Source organism: Nannospalax galili, unplaced genomic scaffold, assembly GCF_000622305.1.
Source record: "Nannospalax galili isolate Female #2095 unplaced genomic scaffold, S.galili_v1.0 scaffold1080, whole genome shotgun sequence".
NCBI classification, from domain to species: domain Eukaryota; kingdom Metazoa; phylum Chordata; class Mammalia; order Rodentia; family Spalacidae; genus Nannospalax; species Nannospalax galili.
In genome coordinates this window covers 198,585-212,765 of record NW_008347121.1, presented here as the reverse complement: position 1 = coordinate 212,765, position 14,181 = coordinate 198,585, and the positions used below count along the sequence as shown (strand labels likewise).

Genomic DNA, 14,181 nt, shown 5'->3' with positions numbered 1-14,181 from the left:
GCCACTTCCTCTTAAAATACAATCTTCCATTGACTTTCATGATAGCAAAGCTCTTGTTTCCTCTTGACCTCCCTGACCACTTCTCATAAACCCACTCTGCTTTCATCTCTAAAATGTCCATCTCGCCCCCATCATGAGGCTCCCCTTCTGGTAATATATACTATACTTTGGCTTTAAGGATCATCTATGTACTAATGGTACTCAGGCTGTCTCCATGCTAGATACTAGTCCTGAGCTTCAGGCTTCCATTATCTACTATCATGGGCACCTACACATGGGTTTTTCACAAGCCCTGATTCACTGCCCTTTCCATTGCCTTCAGACTTTCTTCAAATAATACTCCTCCCCAGGTTCTACCATGCACCCAATGGGCTAACAGAAACCTGGAGTTATCCCTCAATTCCTTCTTTCTTTTATCCTTACATACAACCAAGTTTTATTTCAGCAGGAGAGGGGACGTCTACAGCTGAAAACTGCTCCCTACCAGCCTCCTTTGCAGCTAGAGTTGACCACGTGACTAAATTCAGGTCAATGAGCAGAATCACTGTTGTTCGTGGACAGGAGACTCTATATTCAGCCTTTCCTTTTTCCTCTATCTTCTGCAAAAAGATAGAGTTGTGGCTAGCTTGGATGATGAAGTGACAGGGAGGACAGAAGCCATAGCTGAAGATGGCAGGACAGACATAAACGGACCCTGATACCTTGAGAACGTCACAGAGCAGCATACCAGGCCTAGACTCCAAACTTTTCTTCATGTAAAAGGGCACATCACATTTAAGTCACAATTGTTGTATATTTACATTATATATTACCAAATATAATTGTGACTATATCCTAGTTTGTTCTTCATTGCTGTGACAAAACACTCTGACCAATACCAACTTGGGGAGGAAAAGGTTTATTCAGCTTACAACTCCCAGGTTGCAGTTCATCAGGGAGCCCAAGGTAGGAACTCAGGGCAGGAACCTGGAGTCAGGAGCTGGAGCACAGGCCATGGAGGATCATTGCTTACAGACTTGCTCCCCTGGCCCCTGTTCAGCCTGCTTTCTTATGCAACACAGGCCCACCTGCCCAGGGGTGGCACAACCCACAGTGGGCTGGGCCCTCCTACATCACTTATCAAGAAGATGCCCCTCAGATATGGCCACAGGCTAGTCCAATAGAGGCAATTTCCTAATTGAGGCTCCCTCAACCCAGAAGAGTCAAGTTGACACTAAAGCTCTCCAGCACAGACTAATAAACCAATCTGTGGTGATTCTTATTAATCCTTTTAATCATGCCCATTTTGTCCATCTCCATTACCATTCCTATTCAGCCACCATTGTCTCCCATTTCCATTACTGAAAAAGCATGTAGATTAGCTTGCCAATCTGATCCTAGTCTTCCTCTAGTTTAATCAACTGTCCGTATCTGAAGGGAAATCTGGCATTATGAGTTAATAATCAATGTTCACATTCTTCAAACTATAATTTCTCAGAATATACCCTGAAGAAAACAGTAAGATATGCACACAATGATGGTGTTTATGGTTGTTCCTAACAGCAGTACATAATGGCTTCCAAATGGCCACAATCTAGATGTCAAATAACAGGAGATCAGTTACAGAATAGGTGGTATAATCATGAGAAAATTAACCTTCCATTAAGAATCATGATAGAAGGCTGGGTGTAGTGGTGCACACCTTTAATTCCAGCACTTGAGAAACAGAGGCAGGCAGATCTCTGTGCAGTTGAGGCCAGCCTGGTCTACATAGCGAGTTCCAGGCCCGCTGTGGCTACAGGAAGACCCTGTCTCGGAAAGACCAAAATAATTATGATAGAATAATATTTTAGATCCTGCAAATCTAATCACATTCATTTCCTAGTTGCATCTTCAAAATTCATCATCTCCTGTGGGAAGCCTTGTCTCATTCCCCAAGGCTGGATCACATATATCCCTCAACATGCTCTGACTGGTGAACTTCTGTTTTCTTAAGCTGTCTCCCACAAGACCACAGACTCTAAGAGGATGCCACCATCATCTTCCTAATACCAGGCATATACTTTGCAGTCCATAAATGTCAAAGATCATTAATTCAGCCAACCTTCCCTCTTTTTGCTGTCCAATAGAGGTATAACATCTAAATGCTTGTTTCCGATACTTAAGATCTGCAATCACCTGGTCTGGACTGTTCTTACCAAATGCTCAGGCTACAAGGATCCTCACTAGCACTTTTCAAGGATAGATTAAGCCCTTAAAGAAATAAACTTATACAGTAAGGAATGATCTGATACAAAAATCTAATTGAAAATAAGCTGATGCACAACACTGAAGAGCACTTAAAATTACACTCAAAAGTGAGAGAATTCTATACCCAATCCAAATTAATTTAGATACGACTAGAATCCAACTGAATTAGATCCAATCAGATTCCAAGAATCCAACTCAAGTGGTGGTTGTGTCTTCTGTGGAAGACAGGCATCTCTTTTTAAGTTCTGGTATGCAGATTCAAGTTGTATCTTTGACAGGAATTTCCTTAAATGTGAATGATTAACTAGGAAAGTTATACTAGTATCACAAGGTATTTAGATTCAGATGCAATTTTCCCTAGCTTGTTAATATTAATATTTTGAAGTAGTCACAGGCAATCACTCTCACAAGGAAAGAGACTTATGGATGGAGACCTTAGAACAAACCTTGAAATGTGCTCATCTGCCTTCTTTTAAGGTGAGTTGTGGCTGATTTGGTAGGCATGTGCCACCGTGTCGACCTGCATGGTGAAGCTATGGAGACATTTCTCTCTACACAATTAAATGAAGAAAGTTACACTCTGTGGACCAGATTTAACTTTGACAGAGATGTTCTTTATCAGAACCAAATGCCCTGGGTTATCTACAGAGGAAAAAAAAGAGATGTGAGCTCTAGAGGAACACTGTAAAGGATCTGACTTGGTAAGAGCAACCACCAGCCAGCGTATTGTGCTAGATTTATTTTTGGCTTTGCCAATGTTCTGGTTGCAAGGCTCCATAGGTTTTCAATGACCTGCCTCATCCCTGTTTTCCTCCATAAACTCTTATTTTTAGTGCATGAATTTGTAGAGCACAAGGTGTGTGTATTGTACTACAGTGAAGTTACCTGTGGTCATTACTGTAGAGTTCATTTGTAACTAATATAAATGTCTTTCAACAAATAAAAATTATTCTATTATTTTTCTATGGGATGAAATGAAAACATTTTATTATAGACACTGCACAAACATAACCCATAACTGCACGTGTATAGCTCTGTACATAAGGAAGGAAAGACGTACATCACACCTCCTCCTGCCTGAAGATGCATTCACATCTTTAAAGTATTCTTTTCTTTTCTTTTTTTTTTTTTTGGGAGACAGGGATTTTTTTTTTGGTCTTTTTGAGACATGGAACTCACTATGTAGACCAGGCTGGCCTTGAACTCACAGAGATCCGCCTGCCTCTGCCTCCGAAGTGCTGGGATTAAAGGCGTGCACCACCATGCTGGGCCCTAAAGTATTCCATTCTTTAGAGACAGAGCTTTGGGAAATACTGACAAACTGAACACTGGCACAGAGGTGCTCTTAGGTCCGTGTCAGTAAGTTTCACCTTAGGTACCACAGACACAACAGAGAGCTTTCTCTTTGAACACTTTTGTCAACAAATAGAGCCCTTGTCATCCATGTGAACTAATCACAGAGAAAGGGGTATGAGGGACCACTCGACATCATGGAAAGACACAGAGGTAAGGTTTAAGTGCACTCAATCCATCCAATGGAGAACAGTCTGCTTCTCCTAAGGGGACCCAGGCACACTTCCAGGGAAAGAACTGAGCTAACCCTACACATGGCGTTACTGCCACCAAGAGACCATGAGCTGAAGAAGACAAATAGGTAATGATCCACATAAAAATGCCAAAAGGGGGTCGGGCGCGGTGGCGCACTCAGGAGGCAGAGGCAGGCGGATCTCTGTGAGTTCAAGGCCAGCCTGTTCTACATAGTGAGTTCCAGGACAGCTGGGGCTACAGGGAGACCCTGTCTCAAAAAGACCAAAAAAAAAACCTAAAAGGTCACCCTCTGTCTACTGAAACCAGTCTTCTGTTCACTGACAGCAGTCATGAGTAACTAAATGTGCAAGGAGTTAAGGAGCTAGAGAAGTCAAGGCAAAAAACACTGTGTTCCTTAACCTCATATGATGTCTTCTCGATATCCAACCATCTTGGCAAATGATTGACTAGAATCCAGGTACAGCAAACTCTAATGCCTACTGGAGCCAGATCAATAGTGTAAGAGGAGATGGGAGGGGAATGAGTGTTTGGGTATAAGAAGCATTAGGGACAGGGACAAACTAAAGATCTTACACTCCATCTGAAAGTACCCAGAGACATTTTCTTATCTAACAATGAGGCAAGGCAAGCGCGCGCGCACACACACACACACACACACACACACACACACACACGCACACATGTAGTCTAGAACTGTTGTACAGACTACCTCTAATGGCCCAGATGTTTACTAAAACATCTGGAAAGGAATTTCAGTTTATATCCAACCATATCTGGCTCTAAGGCATCCATCGATATTTAAAATCACCTTCATATGTGATGCCAAACATGCATCAGAAGAGGGTCAGAACTCTGCTATAAGAGAAATAAGATGGAGCAGCTATCAAAATGCAAATTTCAGAACCTTCACTTGATTCCGTATTATTTCACCATGAAGGAAGAGCACTGCGTAAACAAAACTTTCGTTTCTGGAGTCTTTGTCGTTACAGTTGAGTCATTGAAAAACACCAAAGAGGAGAGAGCATCTGCAATCCAAATATCGTCATCATAAAGGGTCCAAGGTAATGCCACACATCCATTGTAAAAGTAATCATTCCACCAGCTTAAGACATGGTTTATTGGTTAAAGGTTATGATAAGTCATTTTATATACATTCAAGTACAATATTTAATTAAGGTAATACCATTATTTACAACGAGAGCACTTCTTTTTTATTTCTTTCAAGGTCAGCCATTGTACTAAATATTCCAACTTTCTCTTAAATAAGCATGCTATTTTTAATGCATACAACAATTTTACAGTTAGAAATAGATGTAGACTTGGCACGTTAAGTTAAATTTGAACCAAAAATGAAACCCCTTAGTATATGTAATGTAGGCACAGGCTACAAAAACATTGATACTGGTTATGTTCTCATAATGTAATTTAACCCTTTAGTAATGGCTATGCAAATAAACAGCCGCCGGAAAACCATTTTATATCTAGCACAATTACCTACGATCACAGAATTATTATTTCTATTACTATTACTGTCCTGCTTACTGGATTCCAATAACAACTCTTGAGGTACTGAGAGAGTTCGAGGCTCTGATGGAAAGCCCCATCTCCGCAGACTCATCTGGCAACTATAATTACCAATGTTAAGGAGGGCAGTTTCAGAGGAACATTAAACAAGAAATTAGCCCCAGAAGGTTCATATGTCTCAGACTTCAAATGGGGAAGTACTGATGTCTCCTACAATGTCCACTTAATGCCTTCACAAGGCCACCTGTCACCCAGGCAAGGTCAGCAGTTCTAAGACAACTCACCACGGGTGGGTAGAAAATTCCAGCACCCTAACAAGCTGTTTGGACCCTAAATGGCATCTCCTTTTAGCCAGTGTCCTGGGAAGTACTGGTTACACTTCAAAGAGCTCAGTTTAACTTTCTTACTTTGCTGTGTTTTGACTTTTAGTTTCAGAAACCGCTCTGCCATCCTGAAAGAGATCGTTGAGTTTGGGTGGCCCAGCAGCTACCTGGGGAAATGTTTCTCCCAGGTTTCTGTCCATCCTAGTCTCCTCTACTAGCACCGGGGTAAGGAAGGCCATAGGGCAACTTAGATCATTCTTTGGATGAGTGTTAAGATGGTCCTGGGGCTCCACCTGAGCCTGACTGACAGGAACCCATCACTGGGACTTACCAAGCCCAGTATCATCCAGAGGCTCCCAACGCAAGGGAGGCTAAGAACTGACTGGTTTGTTCTTCAGGCTCCTCTCACATCCTCAGCAAATCCACAGTGTTAGCTTAGGCTGTCCACCAGGGCCCAGAGGACAAGCTTGCTGAGGGTAAAATACCCCTGCTGTCACTAACTCAAAGGTCAACTCTATCCCTTCCAGGTCATCATAAAAACTTTGGCCAACAACCTTGAGACCTACAGCGATTTATCCAGGGTGGACAGGCCCCAGCTGACCCCTGACACAGGTCTCTGGCAGGATCAACAGGCCTCCTGGTTGAGGGTAGCCAGCTTCTTTGGCTTCTTCATCCAAAACCTCTTGAGCGTCAGCACCCCTTTGGGGGCACCCTCCCCAGGGGAAAGTGGTGCTTTCTTGTTTGTCGGCTTGTCCAAATCCTAAGAACAGTTGTGGTTCCAGGGCTAGGTAAGCCCCAGCTCCCCAGAGACCATGGGTATTCTCCCTTGTTTGCAAGGTGACAGGTGAATGTCCTCTCTCACCATTTTAACTGATTTCAAAATATCCAGTGCTGGCTACTATTTGTGTGGCCTTGGAGACAGGTACCACTCCAGGAGTCTGGCTGAGAGGGTGTCCTCTGGCAACTTGTGACTGCCCACCTCTGACTTCCAAGTTCACTTCCCTTCCACGGGGGGGAGGGGGGTGTCCCTCTACAGCGTCCCCCTTTTCAAACCCAGAGGGCCAAACACCCCACAGGGACCTCCCCTGAAGCCCCAGCCAGGAGGGCCCCAGAGCCCCCCCTCCCCGGGACTGGGGGCTAGGCAGCAGGTGGGGGGCGGGGGCCGGGGAGAGCTGCAAGACGGGGTGTCTGCAGAGCCCCCCATCAGCCTTCCCCTTTGCACCCCCCCACACCGCCACCTCCACCACCCCGGCTCCGGCTCCGAGACGCTCGCCCGTCCTCTCCTCCCACCCACTCCCCCTCTGAGCCTGGGCCCGCGCACCCTCTGGGAGAGGGGCCCGCACCCCTCCAGGGCAGTGCGCAGCGCGGCCCCCCGCATTCCCTCGCACGTCCGGCGCTGACTTTTTTTTTTTTTTTACCTGTACTTTTCTGCACACTCGGGGCGGCTCGTCGGGGCTGAGGAAGCACCTCCCCGGGACCGCTACCTTCCCTCCGCCCCGGCTCCGCCCGGCTTCCTCCTTCCCCACTCCAAGGCCGCAAAGTAGATGGAGTAAGAGAGTGTGTGCACGAGAGAAAGAGAAAGAGGGAGCGGGCGCCGCGGGAGGCGTGGGTCCCCGCCGTCCTCGGCCTCCCGCCGCCGCCTCCCGCGGGCTCGGAACTCCGCCCGGCCCAGCCCGGTCCCCGCCGCCGCCCGCGCCCCCGCGTCCCCGTACCTCGTAAAGGTCCCCAGAAGCCATGCCAGGCTGCGGAACTTGGCTCGCCGGGTGTGCGCGTCTGGCTCGCTCGCGCCCTCCGGTGCGTGTGCGCGCGGGGGCCCCGGGGTGCGCGCGCGCGTGAGTGTGAGTGTGTGTGCGTGTGCGCGCGCGTGTCTGGGTGTGCGCGCGAGGGTGTGCGGCGTGTGGAGTAAACTGTGTTTTTGCAGAATGACAGGCTCGGGGGCTGCCTGTGCGCAGAATCCGAGCGGGCGGCGGCGGGGCTTGGCGTAACCGGCGGCGGCGGCGGCGGCGGCGACACGCGAGCGCGGGCAGCGGGGGCACGTGGCCCTCCCCGAGCCAAGGGAAGGAGCTAGATTGCTCAGCACTGCCTCCACCCCTGTCGGCACTGGGCTGCCTAGCCACAGGAAATTCCTAGTGCTCTGTTGCTGCTGCAAAACATGTTTTGGGGGAAGTGATTTTCAATACCCGGCTGGCGCGCGGCGCTGCGGCGGCCCCACGCGTGCCCGAGCCAGGTGCCCACCGGGCGAGCACGGCCCCGGGCTGCGAAGGGGCGGCCGGGGAGGCGGGGCTCTACCTGCATGGCCCCCCCAACCCCGAGAGGGCTACCACCCCCTCCAGGGGTCCCCCACCTTCTCCTCCCCTCCCCCAGGAGCCGCCTTGGGAGGCCTGGCCCTCGGGCTGCGTGGCCCTTCCTTCCCGGGTGGATTGGTGAGAAGTGGACCGGGGACGAAATGGCCCATCCAGAGGCGCCATGGAGGGCCAGGACAGCGTGGCCATCCCCACTAAACACTGCCAAGTGTCTAGGGCCAGGCGAGGTCTTCCCTCAGCAACCCTCCAGCCCCTATCGAGTCACTCATCCATTAATCAACAAACATTTCCCAAAGTCCACCCAACGGCATGTCTCCACACAGCTTCTAGCGAGACCCTGCCCACAGTGGACTTTGAATCCGTGGGTGAGAGGAGTCATGCACATAAACAGGAACAGGACCGTCAATGACCCAACAGGAGTTGTGCTATGTACAAGGCTACAGAGCAGGAGGGACCAGGCATATGGAGGTGTCTCCCTATAAAATAAGTTAGCTATCTCAGAACCTGGAGGTGTTCCGAAGTTGGGGGTGGGAGTCTTCACTCCCCCTCCAAATGCCCATCTGGTCCTTTGCTCCAGATGTGTAGTGGACATAATATCCTCCCTAAGTCACTTCCTGATGCGAGCCTGTGGGCAGGTCACCTGCCGTCCTTTCTAAAGGACAGCTCATGGACGCTGCTGGATAAGCTCCTGGAGGATCTATGTGCGTATTGGGTGGCCTAAGCATCCCCCAGGGAACTCAGGAAAGGTCATTTGTGTCTAAATCTGGACCCTGGTCTCACCTCCTGGAGAAGGGACATGGCAAGTGGACCAAAAGGATGATTTGATCCAACATGATCAAACTTTGAAAAGTCACCAAAAATTTTCAGTTTAAAAAAAAATTCCAGAGAATCCAGACCACAAAGTTTTTGTGTCTGGTAAACATCAAGTCATGTGAGTTTACATATGCTGTTCCCTCTGCCTGGAATGTCATTTCACACAGAAGCCACCTGGAAAACTACTGCAGGGGCTTGTCTACGTGTCACAAACTTCTACCACTGTTCCAGGTGGAGAGTGGTTAACGATTGCTTGTCAGACTATGTCAAAACAACGAATCATGTTCCAATTTCTAGTGCAAATCCTACATTAAAATAGTGAAGAGGAAAATGGCAAAGTTGTGGACATAAACTCAAGAATGTTTTTGGTTTAGAGACTCTGGAAATGGGCTCTCTTCCTGCTTCATAACTGATATTTTCCCCAATGACCATCATTTTAAATAATACAATTAATAATAAGCAACCCCCCAATCTGTAGGTAGCTAAACAAACTTGAATAATCCTTAATTTGTTGGCAAAAATAGGTACACCAGCCATCATCTGAAGATGCCATTTGGAAGTAGAGAAGGCAAGAAAGAAGCTGGGTTTGGAAATAATGTGCTCAGTCAAATTTGGAAACATAATTGGTTGTTTGGAAAAAAAAGCACATGCACCCAAACTTGACCTGTGCTGGCCACATACTCCTAACAGTGGGAATGAGATGTGAAATACCCTAGTCAGACACCAGACGCCAACTGTTTACAGAGTTTGGGGAAGGGGGGATCTTCACTGAGGAGTGGCATGCTCCAGATACTTTATGGAGATAAGACAAAGAATCTTGAGAACGCATAGAAAAGGAAAGACTCGTCGGTTTGTGTCTAGGAAGGAGGTCAGGCTAGAAAGGAGGCAGGCCTGCAACGGCACAAGGATGCAAAATAAATCTGTGGTGGTCACAGGAACTTGGATATTGAAAATGGGTCAGCTCATGGAGGGTCCTGAGCACTTAGCCAAGATGTTTGTGATGTAGCAGGTCAGCGGGCCAAAGGCAGGTGGTAGTGAAGAAAATTCTAGAACTAGGAGAAATAGACTCAGAGGTTGAGGCAAGAGGCAGGGAGACCGATTGTGGTGGTCCTCCATGGTAGCAATAAAATAAAGAGGTAAAACGGGATTTGCCAGATTTTCCCAAGGAAGAAAGGACTCTAACTCTCATAATGGTTGCTCCTCCTACTTCCACAACGTTTGAGCCAGATAACCAGGCCTGATGACTAACAGGATGTGTGCACGTGGAGGACTGGGGGAGGGGTGAGCAGTTAAAGGAAGAAAGGATACACAGATGACTAAGATTTGGACCTGTGACTGAGCCGCCCACCTGACATCACCCAATTTTATTTTGTGTTTATCCCCCAGACCACCTCTGGCTTCCAGGGAACACAGATGCTTCCTGAGAGACAAAGGGAGAAGGGTCTTCACGTTCTGGACAGTGCTGCTCCAAGTTCTTCGGATGACAGACAACTCTTGTGCGTGGAAAGTGGGAGCATGCCACCATCTTCCACAAACTGGGGTAGACCCCTCACTCTGATCACATGGATTCAGAAAGATAGACTTGCCCTCAAGACTGGCTGGCTTCAAGGTCACAAGAGATATAAGATAGCCTATGTCACTCTCTGTTACTTTCTGTCTGGTGGTATTTTACTTGTTGAAAATAGGTTTCTTCCACGTCACCTGGCAGCTCCCCTCACCTTATGAGCTATTTATAAATCCAGAGGGATGACTCTGATTGACTCATAACCTCATATTTTATTTGACCCAATGACTATAGTCAGTCACTGACAATTGGCCAAGCTTAAGTCACAAGCCGTCTTATGAGGTAGATGGATATGCTGATTGGCAGTTTAATCAAAATTACATGATTGGGAGTGGGGATGAGTGAAAAGAATGACAGAGAGAGGGTGGAACGATGGATGGAGAGAGGCGCAGTATTTACCAGAACAAGTCTGGGACAGAATGGGAACTTAGAAGCAATGGAGGCAGCAGCCAAGCATGACCTTCCAATAAAGCCAGGCCAGCCAGTTTACAGCCAAAGAAGACTATAGCCACTGCCCTGACCGAAGCAACATGCTCCTAGTGCAACCGTAGACTTGACCTCTGGTGCTGTGCAGTAGTTGAACATGGGGCCTCTAGCAATGTCCTGACTATGTTTCTGGTTCTTGCATCCATATTTACTAGCTATCTGACATAAGGCTCTTCGTCTCTGTGTCCTTTCATATCCAGATGTACTATGTATGTAAATGTATTACAGCATAATAAATTATCCCCACCTTTAATGGCTCAACACAAAATGCATTTGAGAATTCACAGTTTGTGGTTTATGACCTGCGGCAGCCTGTTTGGTGGTTCTGGCTCAGGATCTCACAAGACATTGCAGTCAAAAAGTTCATTAGGTCTATGTCCATGGAAGGCTTGACTGGGGCTGGAGGACCGGCCTCCAAGATGGCCTCTCACATGATTGCTGTCAGGAAGCCAAAGCTCTTGGACCAGGGGTCACTCTCTATGGTCACTTGACTGTCCTGACATTGTTCCCAGCTTTGTCCCTACAATAGTGGTAATTGTCCATTTGACAGGATCTAGAATCACCTGGGCCACCGGGCATGCCTATGAGGACTTATCTTGATTAAACCATCTGATGTGGGAAGACCCCATCTTAACTGTGGACTGGTCTATTCCCCAGGCACAGGATCCTGGACTGCATAAAAGGATGAAAACAAGCTGAGCAGTGGTATGCGTTCGTTGGTCTCTTCTTCCAACCATGGAGGCAATGTGACCCTCTGCTTCAAGCCCCTGATGCCTCAACTTCCCTATCATGACGGACTATTTCTGGAACTGGGAGCTAAAATAAACTCTTTCTCCCTTAACTTGTTTTTGTCAGAATATTTTCTCACAGCAACAGGTAAAGAAACTAAGACAGTCCTCAAATCTAACGAAACTCCAAGCATGGAATGGCATGTGATCCACTGTTAACTGTACCTGCTAAGGCCACTTGACATTGATGCTGAACAGCTGGACTCCACATCATGTCAACGTCCCTCACTTCAAAGATAAGGACACTAAGACCCAGGTTTGGTGACACTGGAGTGCGGGGAGGAAGACCCAATGCTCTGGAAATCTTATTGTGGTCACCCAACACTGTCGCTTCCGGTATGTTCTTTAGAATTTGGTCACTAAGCAAGGCCACACTGGAGAGAAACAAATTCAATTCTATTTTAAAGAGAACTTAGAGATATTAAAACCACACCCATCTGTAAATTGAGGTGATAGTCCACAGACACATTTTGAGAATTAAATGAGATAGTGGTCACAAAGCACCTGCACCAATGAGCTGGACAATGGTCCCGGCTACAATTACTATGACAACCAAGGGCACTGATTTCAAACTTGATATGTGTCTCACTGATGTCCTTAAAGGTTCAAGACTCCAGGGGCTGGAGAGATAGCTCAGCAGTTAAGAGCACTGACTGCTCTTCCAGAGGACCTAGGTTCTGATTCCCAGCACCCACATGGTGGCTAACAACCATCCATAGCTCCAGTTCCAGGCGATCCAATGCCCTCTTCTGACCTCCATGAGCATCGCACAACACAGGTGCACTTACACACATGCAGACAAAATACTCATAAGATAAAAATAAAGTTTTAAAAGGTTCTGGACTCCTAAAAATGGCATTAAATCAAATAAAACCTTTGAAGGTAATATTGTTATTAAGGCATAGAGAAACCATTTCTACTAATTAATATAACCTTATCTGCATAGCTAGTTTTAAAATATTTTCCCTCCACCATCATGATCAGAGATGATGTGAATGCATTCTTGTTCAGTGGCTACGAAGTGCTAGGCATTATTCTTGTTCAACACAAGAAACCCTGCCCTTTTGGAGCATAGAATACAGTGAAAAAGACAGATAAAAATCAAAATAAAGGTGCACAGTCTGCTCTTATTCCAAGTAGTGATGGAGTTAGGAGGTACATGGTGATCAGTGAAGAGGCAGAGAGGAGCCAGGGTGGGTGTGCCCGAACAAGAGGTTTAGATTAGCTGCATAGGCCAGACCTCACTGAGTTGGTGGGGGTGAGCAGAAAGGAGAAGATGAGAGAGGACACAAATTCAACCAAAGGACGGGGGTGTGAGGGAGGGAGCAGCGATGACAGAGCCCTGAGGCTGAAGAATCTGTGCATGGTCAAGGTCAGAGAACTAACTGTGGGCTTTGTGGACTAAGGCAAAGAATTTGGATCCCCTGACATGAGTGAGCGATCAAGGGAGAAAGGGAGTGACATGACTTCTCCCCATGACTCCAAAGGACAAGAGTGATGCTGGGCATGTGTGTGATCCGAAGGGTGGGGGCGGAGGAAGACACTGTCAACATGAAGAGCCATGATACTTAGGGTGAAAGGAAAGAAGGGGAACCCTAAAATTTTGGTCTCAGCATGTGAGAAAATGGAGGTGCTATTTACGGAGATGAGGAAAACAGAGTTATCATCTGTAGGCGGTGGTAGGGTGGGTGAGGAGAAATCAACAGCTCCATTTTCGGACATGTTAATGTTCAGATAAGCATCAGACATCTGAGGGGAAGCACTTGATATGTGTGTTGGAACTCAAGCTGGAGACTTCTGGGGGAGACGAGGTAAGGAAGTAAAGAAAGGGGACAGTTTAGTCACTGAGACTGAACACAGACCTGGAGGAGCAGAGGATTCAGGATGGAGCGCAAGACGCCCGAGTCTTAGAGACCAGGAAAAAAGAAAAAGGAAGCAGCCTGAGAATTGATGGTGGAGGTAGGAGTGGACCAGCAAACCTCCTGTCTCTGATCCAAGTGAGACAGAGACTACGGATGATGGCACCATGTGGGAGGTTGTGTAAGAAGGTCATGGGATTTGACAACATGGTGCCTCTAAATTGGAGCCTGGGATGAAATGAATGAAGAAAGAAAGGCTTGGCATTGAGGAAGTGCAGCTGGCTAGCACGGGTGATTCACTCAAGGCCCGTAGCAATCAAGAGCAAGAAGTGGGTCAGTAGATGGTGGGTGTGTGGAATGAAGGAATAGTTTTTAATGTAGATGTTATCACAGTCCATTTCTGCAATAGTACAGATGGTGTAACCGATGTGAGGGAATGCTCACACAGTAGAAGAGAGAATTGCAGGAACAGGGTTCTGAAAATTCCAGTCAAGGGGAGCTGCAGAAGGCCAGTGTGGACAGACTGAGGAGCAAGCCCATTTACACTGGCCTGAGCTATGTCCTCCAAAACTTCACGCCCACCTAGGACCTCAGAAAAAAACTTATTTGTACACCAAATAGGTCAAGATGGGTCACACTGGATTAGAATGGGACCTAACCCAATAACCAGTGTCTTTTTTATTATCTTTTCCAAACAGGGTCTCCCTGTAGGCCCAGCTGGCCTAGAACTCATCATGTAGACCA

General features: G+C 47.1%; 1 protein-coding gene across 1 annotated transcript in view; it reads right to left on the bottom strand.

Moving 5' to 3' along the window:
* Cdyl2 (chromodomain Y like 2) overlaps positions 1-7,648 on the bottom strand; it is a 180,629-nt gene extending 172,981 nt beyond the window's left edge. The window contains exon 1 of the mRNA XM_008843458.2: positions 7,337-7,648. Within this exon, the coding sequence (XP_008841680.1) occupies positions 7,337-7,360 (24 nt within the window). The 5' untranslated portion in view covers positions 7,361-7,648. The remainder of the gene's footprint in view (positions 1-7,336) is intronic.
* Between the last annotated feature and the right edge of the window lie 6,533 nt (positions 7,649-14,181).